This window comes from Peromyscus maniculatus, chromosome 16, assembly GCF_049852395.1.
Source record: "Peromyscus maniculatus bairdii isolate BWxNUB_F1_BW_parent chromosome 16, HU_Pman_BW_mat_3.1, whole genome shotgun sequence".
In the NCBI taxonomy this organism is placed as follows: Eukaryota; Metazoa; Chordata; class Mammalia; order Rodentia; family Cricetidae; genus Peromyscus; species Peromyscus maniculatus.
The window spans coordinates 11,922,190-11,937,254 of NC_134867.1; the positions used below are offsets into that span (position 1 = coordinate 11,922,190).

Here is a 15,065-nt window from a genome sequence, read left to right on the forward strand (position 1 = left end):
ATGGATGCAATAGAGGCATGAATGTTATGGGGATAACCAACTGCTTTCTGATTGGATTAAAGTTCTTCTCCATAGGAAGAAATGCCTCATGCTGTAAATCTGGCTCTGGGGTGAACCTAATACTATTATTTTGCTAAAGAGATATAATGTCATCTGCTTTGTAAACTTGTATTTCGACACCCATAGATTAGTGCAGATCTCAGATTTCATCAGAGAAGCTTCTCTGTGCAACAGAGAGTGTTTAATGCAGCAGCTCACCATTGGTCCAAGTGCAGAGAATACGTGTCTATGGAGTGCTTGACCACAATGGAACATCTGTATCTTACTCCATCCCCAGGGATCAGGTCTATCATGGAAGAGGGGGTGGAAAAAGTATAAGAACCAGAGGTCAGGGAGAACCAAAGTGAAACCATGTCTTCTGGACACAACAGGATCATTGCACTCGTGAACTAACACAGTTAATCTGCACAAGATTAAACCAGTCAATGGTACAGCATAGAGGGAGGAGGACTCATGAACCTCTATCCTTAGCTGAGGAACTAACTACTGACTCTGTGTGTGCGTGTGTGTGTGTGTGTGTGTGTGTGTGTGTGTGTGTGTGTGTGTGTGTGAATTTTCTTTAAGGGTGTGGCCCCTGGAAGGCTGTTTCAGTGGATAGCCATACATACAAGTATATGGGCAAAACAAACTGGACTCAGTGGGTTAAAGAAAAACAAGGCAAAACAAAACAACCAAAAGCCAAGAAATTAAATTGGGAGGGAGGGTTAGGGGAGTGGGTGTTAGATCTGAAAGGAATTGAGGGAGAGTTAAGAGGTGTTGAATATGATTACAGTACATTGTATGCATTATGGAATTCTCAAAGAATTATTAAAATATTATAATATCTAGGAGTTGACACACACTTTTAATCTCAATACTCAGGAGGCAGAGGCAGGCAGAGCCCTGTGGGTTTGATGTCATCCTGGTCTACAGAGTGAGTTCCAGTCTAGCTGGGGTTGCATAGTGAGACTGTCTCAAAAATATACATTAATATCTTGATCTCTATCTATATAGATAGATAGATCTAGATATATAGACATATATACTTGAGAGAAAATAAGAGGAACAAAGGAGGAGTCTAGTAGGTCTTACGGATTGGTACAGGGAGATATGTACAAACAGATGGAGTATCTTTAGTTATTCATCCATCCATTCATTCAACAAATATTTATTGGGAAGCGATTGTGTGTGAGGCCATAAGCCTTCAGAATACAGTGATGAACACACACACACAATTCATGATTGCAACCAAGAATTAGTCTTCAACAATAGAATCTGCTGTAGCCTCAAGAGAAACGTTAAGTATTAAAATATGAAAGCCAGGGGCTGGAGAGATGTCCTAGACGGTGGCTCAGTTCCCAGCGCTCACATGGTGGCTCACAACTACCTGTAACTCCAGAGGACTCAAGGCTGCCCTCTTTTGGGCTGAGGGCCTGTAGGCATGTGGTGCACAGACAAAACACTCAAGGGGCTGGAGAGACGGCTCAAACAAAAAAGTGAATTTAAGAATGGCCTGGGCTGGTTGTGGCGGTGCACACTGGTAGGATTTGCTGAAGGGGAGGTGGGGCACTGCAGGATCACAAGTACGAGGCCAGCCTGGTCTACAGAGCAAGCTCAAGGACAGTTGGGTATCATTAAAAAAAAAAAAAGAAAGAAAGAAAGAAAAAAAGAAAAGGAAAACAGAACAGGATGGATTGTTCCACTAATTATTCTTATTACTGTGAGCTAAGCAATTTAACACTTTATATAAAACATTGTAAATATCAACAGCAAGGAATATTTGAAGAAGAATAAGAGTAATTTACAAGGGCCAATATTCAAACAGTATCAACAGAAGTTGGGCTAATAACTGAGAAGGAGACATACTTTATAATGCTATAATGTCATAAAAGAGGCTTATCATGGAAATCACTTAATAATTTTATTCATGATCCACAAGGAATAGATATAATGATCACTGACTCTACTGATGTCATTGAGGTGTGTAGGACTGCTAATACCCAGAGAATGAGAATCTAATTTAAAAATAACATTAAGAAATTAGAGGACTACATCGCCAAAGCAAGACAATGCCACCGGGAGTGTGACGCAGCGCACTCGAGGAAGGAGGGCACGACAGGAGAGCTCATGGGAAGACACACTCTGCCTGAGGAGACTGGTTATTGCCCGTGTGACTAGAAAAGGTTATTTTGAGACAGGATATTGCTATGTAGCCCAGGCTAGTCTTAAGCTATGCGGGGCTAAAGCTGGCCTGGAAGTGAACATCCTCCCATCTCTACTTTACAGGAGGGCAACACTCTCGGCATTGGAGAGAAAAAAAAATTTTTTTTTTCTTTTTTCTGAGATAAGTATCATGTATCTTAGGCTGGTGATAAGTTCCTCATCCTTCTGTCTCCACTTCCTAGATTACAGATGTGCACCACTGTGCCCAGCCCCCACTTCCCCAGCACTGGATTACAGATGTGCACCACTGTGCCCAGCCCCTATTTCCCAAGCACTGAATTTTAGACGTGTATCACGTCTAAAAAGAAATTTTTTTTTGACAAAAAGTTTCATATGGCAAAAATCTTTTTTTTTTTTTGGTTTTTTGAGACAGGGTTTTTCTGTGTAGCTTTGCACCTTTCCTGGAACTCACTTGGTAGCCCAGGCTGGCCTCGAACTCACAGAGATCTGCCTGCCTCTGCCTCCCGAGTGCTGGAATTCAAGGCGTGCGCCACCATCGCCTGGCCAAAAATCTTCTTAATAACATTTATTTGTTTTAAAATATTTTATTTTTTATTTTATGTGTATGGGTGTTTTGCCTGCATGTATATCTGTGCACCAGGGATGTTCCTGTTGCCAGGGGGTGGGGGACTAGATCTCCTGAAATAGAGTTACAGACAGTTATGAGTCTCCATGCAGGTTCTGGGAATTGAGTGTGGGTCCTCTGGAAGAAGAGGCTGAGCCCAGCACAAAAGTCTTTACCTTCGGCTCCAGACAGCGACTGGTCAGGGAGGGGGTGGAGACGGCTCAGCAGCTGAGAGCATGCGCTGCTTCTGCAGAGGACCTGAGTTTGGTGCCCAGCTCCCAGGTTGCGGGGCTCAGAACTGCCTATAACTCCAGCTCCAGGGAATCCAACATCCTCGCACTCATATACACGCACACATGTATATACACATAAAAAATAAATCTATAAAAAAGTTGCTGGGGATGGAGAGATGGATCAGTGGTTAAGAGCATTGACTGTTTCTCCAGAGGACCTGGGTTCAATTCCCAGCACCCACATGGCATCTCATAACTGTCTGCAACTCCAGTTCCAGGAGACCCAATTACCCATGGCAATACACCAATGCACATAAAAATAAATAAATAGTAAGTTGCTATAAACTGTCTTAAGCCAACACAAATTTATTATTTAAATAATAAAGAAAAAAGAAGTCGATCAATTATTATTTTTCTATCACCTTGAAGAAAATTTGAAATCAAAGCAGTGACTACTAAAAACTGACGGAAGTAAACTGTTATAAACAGATTATAGGACCTAGTGGTGCACATCTTTAGTCCCAGCACTGAGAAAGCAGAAGCAGGTGGATCTCTGTGAGTTCTAGGCCAGCCTGGTCTACATGGTGAGCCCCAGGTTAGCCACGACTAAGCAGTGAGACTCTGTCTCAAAAGAGAAACAAACAAACAAACAAACAAACAGACTAAAGACAGTCTACTCATGCTGCTTGTCAGAACCGTGACTGCCCGGAGAAAAACAGCCAGCTTAACAGTGACCGACAGGAAGCGGGGCCTGGGGAGTCCCCGGAAGGCAGTTCTGGCCTGCATTGCAGTGCTTTTCCTGGTGGGGCCACGAGAGCCACGCGTCCAGGCCTGTCCCTGGCCTGGCTTTCCTCCTGCTCAGTCGTGCCCAGCTCCTCGGCTGCTCCAGGAGGACAGCACAAAAACAACTCGTCACACTTCCCAGCTGGGTGTGGTGGTGGCTCAGCTGGAAATCCCATTACTCAGGAGGCTGAGGCAGGTGAATCACTCACTACGAGTTCATGGCCAGAGTGGGCGAGAGTGAAACCTTGTCTCAAAAAACAAAAACAAGAGCTGGCGAGATGGCTCAGCAGGCACAGGCACCTGCTCGGTAAGCCTGGCGGCCTGAGCTTGGTCTCGGGACCGTAAAGAGGTGGAGGAAGAGAACCACCTTGTCACCCAGTGTCTCTCTCTGTCTCTCACAGACACGCACGCACGCACGCACGCACGCACGCACGCACGCACGCACGCACGCACGCACGCACGCACGCAGACAGCAAAGCCAAACCCTCACAAACAAGCTCTGTCCCCAGATGTGATTCCTGCCTGTTGCCACAGATATAAGCAATTTCCTAGAAGCTTAGATTTAAATTCTGGACACTTCACGAGACACAAGACTTTAGACAGTTTATTTTCAATTCTCACCAGTTTAGGCCATAATCCTCCCCGCCCCCCCAGCTGAGGACCGAACCCAGGGCCACCACTGAGCTAAATTCCCAAACCCTAGACCATAATTTTAAAAGGAAAAAAAAAATATCCAATTCAAATCAGAGCCTATAATTAAAAAGTGAAAACCTTTAAAAAGTACAATGTATTTCTTCTTTACAACATGCCTTTATTCACATATTGTAGTGTGCTAGTCTCCAGTCTTTATTTATTTTTTTTTTTATAAATATTTATTTATTTATTATGTATACAGCATATGTGACTGCAGGCCAGAAGAGGGCACCAGATCTCATTACAGATGGTTGTGAGCCACCATGTGGTTGCTGGGAATTGAACTCAGGACCTCTGGAAGAGCAGTCAGTGCTCTTAACCTCTGAGCCATCTCTCCAGCCCCAAGTCTCCAGTCTTTATTAACCATGGACTTTATTAAACATTGTACACAGTTACACCCATGTCATAGGGTTTCTGCAGTTGGAATTTTCCTTTCAAAGGCTGCTATAAACATCTTGTCTCCTGCACTGCAAGCCCTCAGGAACAAGGCAGGACAGGGAAGGTCAATGCAGCGAGGCAGTCTCCATAATTACCACTAATTAAAACAGGAACACTAATGGTAAAATATCTTCAGGAGACTGGAGGAAATGAGAGACTCTGCGCCTACCCTGATGCTGACACAAAGTCCCAGGGCAGGAGAAGCAGCATCTGCCCCAGAAAAGGGGACAGGGAGGAGGAAACAGCAACATCTGGTGTCTAATTGTGCCAACATGAAAACTTCGCAGGGCCAGCTATCTAGGGCTGTGGGAAGGCGTGCCACAGAAACTGTCTGTTAGAAATAAGTCAATAATCACAAAAACAAACAAGTCTGGCTTTGTGTGTAAAGAAGGAGCGATAGTACTTCAATTTTTTCAATACTCAGTTTCCAAAAAACAAAACAAAACAAAACAAAAAAACAACAAAGGATTCGGGACTCAGTTTCTAACAGCTCAGTTGAAGCATTTATAAACAATAAAAAGAAATGGCTACCAGGGAAGTCTTGGGAGGGAGAATCATGAAGTAAGAGGAAATACTCTTTTTCTTCTCAAAGGAAGGGATGATGTGACTATGTGAATGCGAATGTTAGTGGGCATCTTTGCTGGTGGGCAGAGAATTGTAATGTGCACTTTATGCAAATACATCTGACAAGGACTTCGGGAGGCTAAGAGGGCAGGAGAGAGCAGAGGCTACCAGGCCCTGATTCCGAGAGGCCTGGTGGCACAGCTGGAACCTGCTGTCCTGGACCAGGAACCAACCCCGAGAGGCAGCAGGAGCCGCGCCTGCCATCCCAAGGGTCGCTCTTACACTTGGCAGGGAGCTGGATGCCTACAGAATTCCTATCTGCAGGACCTTTCCTTGCCCAGTGCGTATCCTTGAGCTGTTCTGGGTTTAGAGGGAACCTCCTAAGAGGACATTAGGGGGCTGGAGAGATGGCTTCAGAGTTAAGAACACATTCTGCTCTTCCCAAGAACCTGAGCTCAGTTCCTAACCCCTCCTGTAATTCCAGTCCCAGGATATCTGATGTCCTTTTATGGCTTCCATGGGTAGACACACCCACTGTTTACACAGGTATACATGGAGGTAAAATACACACACACACACACACACACACACACACACACACACACACACACACACACAAAATAAAATAAAGAACCTAAAAAGCACAACATCAACAGGGCCAGTGAGCCGGCTCAGTGGGTGAAACGCCACCCTGACAACCGGCATTCACTCTCCAGATCCGACTGCGCGGAGGAGAGCACTCACTCCTGAGCTGCCTGTGGGTGTGCACCATGCACTCTCACACATACCTCTCACACAATAATAACAAAAATAAACTTGTTCAAAAAGCAAAATAAAAAAAAAAAACCCACCTCACTAGTGTATTGAGTCACAGGCCAAACGATAGGAAACGCAGAATAAAGCAGAGGAAGTGTAAAGGAGCCACTGGGCCTACAGTCTCTGTGTCTGCACGAGCACGAATGTCAAAGGCCATCTAAGGCTCGGCTCAGGCACTCGGGAAAGAAGGAACAGAAGGCAAACTCCACAGTGCTTCACAGAGTCTGGTTTTGATCAAGCGATTTTTGCCAAAACCTGTATAGCTGAAGCAACGATGTAAAAGAAATCGGGAACAAGTCTGTGTCTCTGTGATGGAGATATTTAAACAAGCCATCTTGAAAATGTTAAAAAATTAAAATTGTACAAAGTCGAACCATAGGTGCCATGTTTTGCCTGAAGTGGTAAAAATACCATCTGCCTCAGTCTTTTAGCAGCAGCTTATTTCAGTAGCAGTCGGCTCAACGATGGCAGACGCCCGCCCGCCCGCTCGGCTCCAGCTGGGGAAATACACAGACGTTTGTCGATGTTGTTCTAAGTAAGAGTCGTCAACATACTCGCTTTCTTTTAGACGTGTATGTTAGTTGCCATAGCAAACCAAGTGTGAACGTGGTCCAAGAGGCTTCTGCACCAGCCCCGGGGCATACCAGGGATTTCTGCAATTCAATAGGTGGTACCCTTCCCTCCAGCACTGAGCAGAATCAGCAGTGCTTAATGCTGGGGGGGCAGCTGAGGGACAGGGAATAGTCTGAGAGCTGTCCACCCAGGCATACAGACCGGGCACTGTCACTAACTGTTACACAGCACTGTGTGCAAGACCAAATCTTGGCACTAGCTACTGGTCACAATTCAGTTCTGGTAAGCACGTTGCATCTTACAAACCTCTTTTTGGAGTCTTTTTTGTTTTTTGTTTTTTTAATTTTATGTGTATTGGTGTTTTTTGCCTGCATGTGTGAGGGTATTGGATCCCCTGCAAATGGAGTTACAGACAGTTGTGAGCTGCCATGTGGGTGCTGGGAATTGAACCCAGGTCCTCTGGAAGAGCAGCCAGTGCTCTTAACTGCTGAGCCATCTCTCCAGCCCCTTTCTGGAGTCTTAACTGTGCAAGTAAGACAGCTGTTCTTGTTTCCATCTGACATTCTAGAACTGCCACCCTTGCCCAGCTACCTTAAGGGGAAGGGTTTAATGAATGGAAACTTGTTGTGTGCTTTGCTACCTTAAGAATAAAGATACCACGGCAGCATAAAACATCACATCCAGGATCGAATGCAACCCGAACTCAGTTAAAAAGTAATGCAGAGCCAGGGGTGGTGGCACACGTCTCTAATTCCAGCACTCAGGAGACCGAGGCGGGAGGCTGAGGAATTCTAGGTCAGTTTGGGTTACATAGTGAAATCCTGTTATAAAACTAAATACATGCCCAAATAAAAAAGGAACAGAAACTTAATCTCTTACCCAGTGAATGTGAAAAGCATTCTGGAAATCAAGCTGGACTGATTTAAAAATGATCACCTCTTCCAGCCCTCCCTTACATCCTCCTCATCTCAGACTGGTAGATTTGAGTGATGGGGTACAAAGCTAGCATGAACAACTGAAATTAATTTTTTATAGTTTTCTGAAACTGATTTTTTTCTTTTTGGATAAAATTAGACTCTTGGGAATGAAGGAGATTTCAGCAGCAAATAAGTTTCAGCACAATCTCCTGAAATGGCTGCTGAGTTCTTCAAATTCTATCTTAGAGATAATCCTATCAGGGACCCCCACGCCATCTACCACGCTGCCTGCATTAGCTCGAGCGAACATCAGTCATTAGCAAGGAGACCACACGGAGCAGAACAGAGCTGGAGACCTGAAGTCATCATGTCTGTGCTCCCTCAGCCCCACAGTGCACTGCAAATGTCACCGCGAGCGGCACCTTCCACATCTATTTCCTGTGAGAGAAGGACAGACTGTCCCCTCCTCTCCCTGTAATGCCTGGGCTTACGTTTGTGTCAGGGTGACAAGATCTGGTTAATTCCTGGGATCTATCCAGACCAACTGTGCTTTGCCTTTAACTGTCACAATAGCACTAGAAATTCAGGGGACACATTTTGTCTGCTGAGCAACAGTGAGCCAGCTTTGGGAGAGGCAACCAAGGCAAGCAGGGGCCGGCCATATTCTACAGTGAGTGTGCTCTTAGAAGTTCTGAGCCTCCAACTGTGGACCTCACACTAACGCACGCACACACACACACACACACACACACACACACACACACACACACACACGCACGCACACTCAAGCACTGACAGCCTGGGCTGGGAGTGGATGCACCTGTGAGTGTGGTCGGACAGGCTGCTGCTTTCAGAATACTCACATTCTGCTGGGAAAGAAACAGTCACACTGGTGGTCGGCTTAGATCAGGACAGTGGTAAGAAAGAGAGGAGAGGAGTGTCTAGACAGGGAGGCTTGAGTCAGGGAACCTGTGGTGTCAGGCCTGTGGACGCTTGTTCATGTGGTCCTCATGGTATTAGCAAGAGGAAGTACAAGGTAGCTGGGCAGCACACGCCTTTAATCCCAGCACTCGGGAGGCAGAGGCAGGCGGATCTCTGTGAGTTCGAGGCCAGCTTGGACTACAGTGTGAGATTCAGGATAGACTCCAAAACTACCCAGAGAAACCCTGTCTTGAAAAACAAACAAACAAAAAGAAAGCACAAGGTAATTAAGTGACTCATACCAGGTTCTGCAGCAAGTTGGTAGGTCTAGAAATGCCTTTTCTTTTTCTTTTTTGAGACAGGGAACTCATTATACAGGCCAGGCTGGCCTCAAACTTACAAAGATCGATCTGCCTCTGCCTCCCTCATGCTGAGATTAAAGGTGTGCACCAACACCACCCAGCTGTCAAAGTCCTTCTTTGAGAAATTCTATGGAGCTGGAGAGAGAACTCAGTGGTTAAGAGCACTGGCTGCTCTTCTAGACGACCAGGTTCAGTTCCCAGCATCCACACAGCAGCTTCCAACTGTCTGTCACTCCAGTTCCAGGAGATCTGGTGCCCTCACACTGACACCAATGCACATAAAAAAATAAACAAAAATAAAAACTCTAGGAAGTCTGTAAGTGCTCAGTAGTCACCTCCCCTGACGTTGGGACTCACGCCGGCTTCCTTTCACCGTCCTTGTCTCCCTTACCCCAGCCTTCTGGAGCTCACTTCCTCCCACCGTACGTACTCCAAGTGTCCTCTATTTCTCCACAGGCTCCATTCATTCAGTACTAGGCAGGAAGTGTTAGGCACCAGTTACAAAGGCCAAACACCAACACCAACAAACACCAACCAACCAACCAAACCACCCCCCAAACAAAAGCAAACCCAGCCCTGTCCTTGCCCTCAAAGAGCTCACAGTCTACACTCTAAGCATGGGCCGCTGTAAACAACAACGATGACAGAATGAGAGACATACAGTGTCTAAGATAGAGGGAAGTGGCTGATCCAGCCCGGACAAGCGCCGAGGCCTCCTTACAGGTGATGATGCTGAGTTTCACGTTATAGGAGGGACAGGAGGAGGCAGAAAGCGGGGAGAACTATCTTCCAAGCAGAGCAGACAGTAAGAGCCAGACTCAGAAAACAAAGCCAGGCCTGTGACACAAGCAAGTCTGTAATTCCAGCTCCTTGGGAGGCCGAGGCAAAAGCAATGCAAGCTCCAGGGCTGCCTGGGCCAGCAGGCCAAGTTCAAGGCCAGGCTGGTCACAGCGAGGCTGTCTCAAGATAAGAAGGGGGGCTGGAGATGTGGCCAAGTGGTAGAGGGCTTGTCTAGTGTGAGTGAGGCCCTAGGTTCAACCCCCAGGAACAGAACACGACAAAAGGGAAGACACAGAGAACTGAAGAGTGCAGACGTGCTCTGGTGCTGCTGCTGGGGAGATGGGGGGTGAAGCTGGAGTCTCCCCAGAGGTGGATTACACAACACTACCTAAGCAGCCCTGCGAGCTCTGAGTACCCTGCAGACGGCACGGGGCCAGTCGGGGTTGGAAGCAGCACACTGGAAGTGTGGCACCCAGGCGAGGTTCAGACACTTACCTGGCAATGGGTCTGTGGTGACAAAAGAGGCAGGGAGACCAGGTGGTCGGATTTTCCGCGGGTCACATGGGGAGATGTGAGTCCAAGCAAGGGGGAGAGGCGGGGGATGAGAAAATGTGGGGTTTGAAACTGTATGATCTAGTAATAGCACACAGTAAGCGGGTGCAGTTTCTCACACGGTTGACTTAGGGTAGGAAGACAGTGCCAGCAACACCGCAGAGTGAGTAGAGTGGACTAAGGCACACCACCGAGTGTGAGCTAGGCCCTGCTGAAAGCAGGGCTCTGCGGAGAGCGCCTTATCGACAGGCTCGCTGACGACCTTTAACGAACCGATGGCTTTGGTGTGAAGTGAAAGGCTGTATGGGAACTCAAGCCTTTTACTCAGCCTTGCTGTGAACTTGGAACTGCTCTAAGAAGCAAAGCCATGAAATAATAACATCTAAATAGTCCAGAGATGCTAAATTGGGTTCTGATGCTGGAAGGCCCAAGAAGACATGTCCAGAGACACAATTAACAAAGTTCAAAGCCACCATAAGGCTCAACCTTACATCCAAGACACGACAGAAAGGAAGCTAAGATACATGCCACTAAGGGTGACGTATGGAAACCAGTTCTAGGTTTACAGACCTTCCACTACCTAGTCTTCTTAGAGGCGCAAAGACTTGTGTGGCAGAGCAAGGTCATGAGTTGGAGCCTCAGGCATGCACCTCTGGGCTGCCTGTGGAGTGCAGAGTGCACTCAGCCTCAGAAAGCGCAGACACTTTAGTTGTCCCAAGTGAGCAGAGCTCCTCTGGGCCATGCCTTCCTCTCTTCTTTGGAGTGCAGATGTGCTCACCCTCCAGATACTCTTGCTTGTCACATAAGTCACATGGTTAGCATGGCCCTTCAGCTAAGCAGCCATATACATGCTGTACACTTGAAAAATGTTCCTTTTTGCCCTGAGGGGAAAACAGAGTGTCAACTAAATGTGTTGACAGGCCATACTGTGTCCTGAGCTCTAATGTCTTGCAGATTTATTTATTTAAAAGGCTTTTTAATATTTATTCATTATTTTATGTGTATGTATATGTACCAAATGCGTGCCTGGTACCCCTTGAAGATCAGAAGAGGGCTTCAGATCCCCTTGCAGGGTTACAAACAGTTGTGAGCTGCCACGTGGGTGCTGAGAATCAAAATGCAGTCCTCTGCAAGAGCAACAAGTACTCTTAACTGCGGAGCTAATTCTCCAGCCCCTCATAGGTTTATAGTTTTGGTTTTCATGAGATAATGTCTCTTAACATAACCCTGGCTGTTCTGGATCTCACTGGGTGGATCAAGCAGGCCTTGAACTTGTTATGTAGCCCAAGATGATTTTGAAAACTCCTGGTCCTCCTGCTTCCCCCTCTCAAATGCTGGGATCACAAGCATGTGCCACTAGGCTTGGTTTCATGTGGTGCTGGGAATGAAACCCAGGACACCGCACATGTGAGGTAAGTGCTCTGCTGAGGTACACAGATCCACATCTTACTTAGTTGTATTTTAATTTCACTGGGTGTATCCGTGTGTGTGCACATCAGTTTCTCCTTCCATTGTGTTGGTTCCAGGGATGGACTGGATCATCAGGCTTGATGGCAAGTGCCTTCACCTGCTGACCCATTTCATCGCCATCCCCTTTTAACTAAAAATTAAAAAATATTTATTATAATAGTGTGTGGGCGTATGATGTGACGGTATGAGTGTAGGCACAGGTGGAGGTCAGAGGACAGCTCTGGGAGCTGGTTCTGTCTGTCCACTGTGTGGTCCAGAGACTGATCTCAGGCTGCAGACTTGCAAGATGACCACTTTACCCACTCAGCTACCTGATTGGCTCAAAGGTTCTTTAAATTCAATCATTCTTTTCTGTTTTGGAGATGAGGTCTCATGCAGTGCTGGCCTCAAGTTCCTGATCCTCCTGCCTGTACCTCCCAAGTGCTAGATTATAAGTGTCTGCTATGGTGCCTACCGTAGTTTTAAGAAAGGAAGGAGATGTGTCAAAATGACCTGGGGAGGCTGTCAATCATCCTGTCTGGCCTACCTTGCTCTCTCTCTCTCTCTCTTTTTTTTTTTTTTTGAGACAGGGTTTCTCTGTGTAGCTTTGCCCCTTTCTTGGATCTCTCTCTGTAGACCAGGCTGGCCTTGAACTCACAAAGATCCGCCTGCCTCTGCCTCCCGAGTGCTGGGATTAAAGGCGTGCGCCACCACTGCCCGGCTAGACTTGGGTCCTGTTGATTTCACAGCATGCACTCTCATCTGCTGAACCACTGTCCAAGCCCCGACCCTCTCTTTTAACAATATGCTTGCCAGTGACTTTATAACTTACACAATGCTCATAGTTCTAGAGGCTGGAAAATACAAGTGTGGTGCTTTGAATAGGAACGGCCCCCATGTGTGTGAATGCTTGGCCCTCAGGGAGTGGCACCATTAGCAGGTGTGGCCTTGTTGGAGGAAGTGTGTCACTGCAGAGGTGGCCTTTGAGGACTCATATATGCTCAAGCTATGCCCAGTGTGGCACACAGTTTACTTCCTGTTGCCTGCAGATCAAGATGTAGAACTCTCAGCTGCTTCTCCAGCACCATGCCTGCCTGCATGCCGCCATGCTTCTTTCCATGACTAAACCTTGCCATGATGGACTAAACCTCAGAAGCTATAAGCCAGCCCCAGTTAAATGTTTTCCTTTATAAGAATTGCCGTGGTCATGGTGTCTCTTCACAGCAATAAAACCCAACCTAAGACAATAAGACACATCATAACATGATGTGCTTTGTTGTGTGCACTTTCAAAAGCTCCACAAGTGATGTGGAATTTGTGCTCACACAAGTCCATGTTGTACCATGTGTCACTGATGCTATGGTTTGAATGTGCCCCAAACTTGATTCCCCAATTGATATGCTGACGGTTTTGGGAGGGGGAACCTTTAGAGTGCAATCAGGACTAGGTGAGATTGTGAAGGCAGGGTCCCCATGATGCATTAGAGGAGATACCCAGCTAGCATGCCTGTTAGCAGTTAGGCATCTGTACTGGCTGCCCTCAGGGTCCTGACAGGATATACCTCAGCTGCAGTCACTAAGATCACCCCCTGTGCACATTAGCTACATTTCCTTATAAAAGGTGGGCCTTGCCCACTTCCTGTCTCTTTCTCTTCCTTTATTCTCATCCCCAGGTACCGGCCTCTGCCCCTTCTCCCCTCCCCTCAATAAACCTCCCATGTGGCCCTGTTGTATGGTGTGACTCCTTCCCACCATTTTAAAAACACAACAATGCCTGCTACTTCTAACCACACAATGCCCTCCATCTTTTAGGAGCTCGTTCTTTCCTTCTACCATGTGGGTCCTGGGGATCTAACTCAGCTCATCAGGTATGGCTTCAATAAGCTTGGCTGCAAGCACCTTTACCTGCTGCGCCATCTTGCTGGCCCTTACCATTTTATTCCCGATATCTAACACACTGTATGGAATAAATACACGCTGTTGAACGAATCTTATTTTTATCTGCTAATGGCAATCTCTCAGCTTTAAACATCATGATTCTTTTTAACTTATTTATTAAAATTAAAAAATTATGTATTTTCTTGTGTATGGGTGTTTTGCCTGCATGCATGTTTGTACGCCATGCATGTGAGGTGAGAAGAGGGTGTGGTATTCTCTGGAACTGGAGTACAGATGGCTGTGAGCCATGATTTAGGTGCTGGCAAGCTAATCCATTCTATCTATCTATCTGTCTGTCTGTCTGTCTATCTATCTATTTTTGAGACGGTCTCACTATGCAGTTCTGGCTGGAATGGTAGTCTCTTTGTAGATCAGACTGGCCTAAACTTACAGAGATCTGATTGTTTTTGCCTCAGATTAAAAGCTTGTGCACCATGTCCAGACATAATGCTTCTTTTTTGACGTTTCACATATAAAAAGTGACCAAACTGTATAGTAGGATGCATGTAATCTACCCACCTTAGTGTAGTTCAATCTTCCTTTTTCTTGAGCCTAAAATAGAAAAGGAGAAATTAATTTGCTATGTCTGTTTTTCCACCTTTCTTTTAGGACTTATCTAGTGTCTTGTTTCTTTTCTTTTCTTTTTTTTTTTTGGTTTTTCGAGACAGGGTTTCTCTGTGTAGCTTTGCACCTTTCCTGGAGCTCACTTGGTAGCCCAGGCTGGCCTCGAACTCACAGAGATCCACCTGGCTCTGCCTCCCGAGTGCTGGGATTAAAGGCGTGCGCCACCAACGCCTGGCGTGTCTTGTTTCTTAAAGGACAAAATTCATGGGGCTGAGAAGATGGCTCACTGGCTGAGAGCATGTGCTGCTCTTTCGTTGAACACAAGTTTGGTTCCCAGCATCCATGTCAGGTGGTCCACAATCACCTGTAACTGCAGTTCCTGGGGCAACTGATGCTTCTAGTCTCAGCAGCCACCTGGCCCCACATGCACACACATTGAACCACATTCCTATAGCCAGTGATTTCTTTTTCTTTTCTTTTTTCTTAAAGACTTATTTATTTATAAGTGTTCTGCCTGTATATATCCCTGCAGGCCAGAACAGGGCACCATATTTCATTATGGATGGTTGTGAGCCACCATGTGTTTGCTGGGAATTGAACTCAGGACCTCTGGAAGAGCAACCAGTGCTCTTAACCACTGAGCCATCTCTCCAGCC

At 46.4% G+C, this 15,065-nt stretch overlaps 1 protein-coding gene across 2 annotated transcripts in view; it reads right to left on the bottom strand.

Annotated features, from left to right (window-relative positions):
* Pdss2 (decaprenyl diphosphate synthase subunit 2) overlaps positions 1-15,065 on the bottom strand; it is a 248,067-nt gene that overhangs the window by 21,078 nt on the left and 211,924 nt on the right. The window contains exons 7-8 of one of the 2 annotated variants that reach the window (XR_006064394.2): positions 14,365-14,397; positions 259-346 (exon numbers count right to left, since the gene is read on the bottom strand). Coding sequence is in view for 1 of the 2 variants with exons in the window: in XM_006982760.4 (XP_006982822.1) it covers positions 14,365-14,397 (33 nt within the window). In the remaining variant the exon portion in view is untranslated. The remainder of the gene's footprint in view (positions 1-258; positions 347-14,364; positions 14,398-15,065) is intronic. The other variant, XM_006982760.4, reaches the window with a different exon arrangement.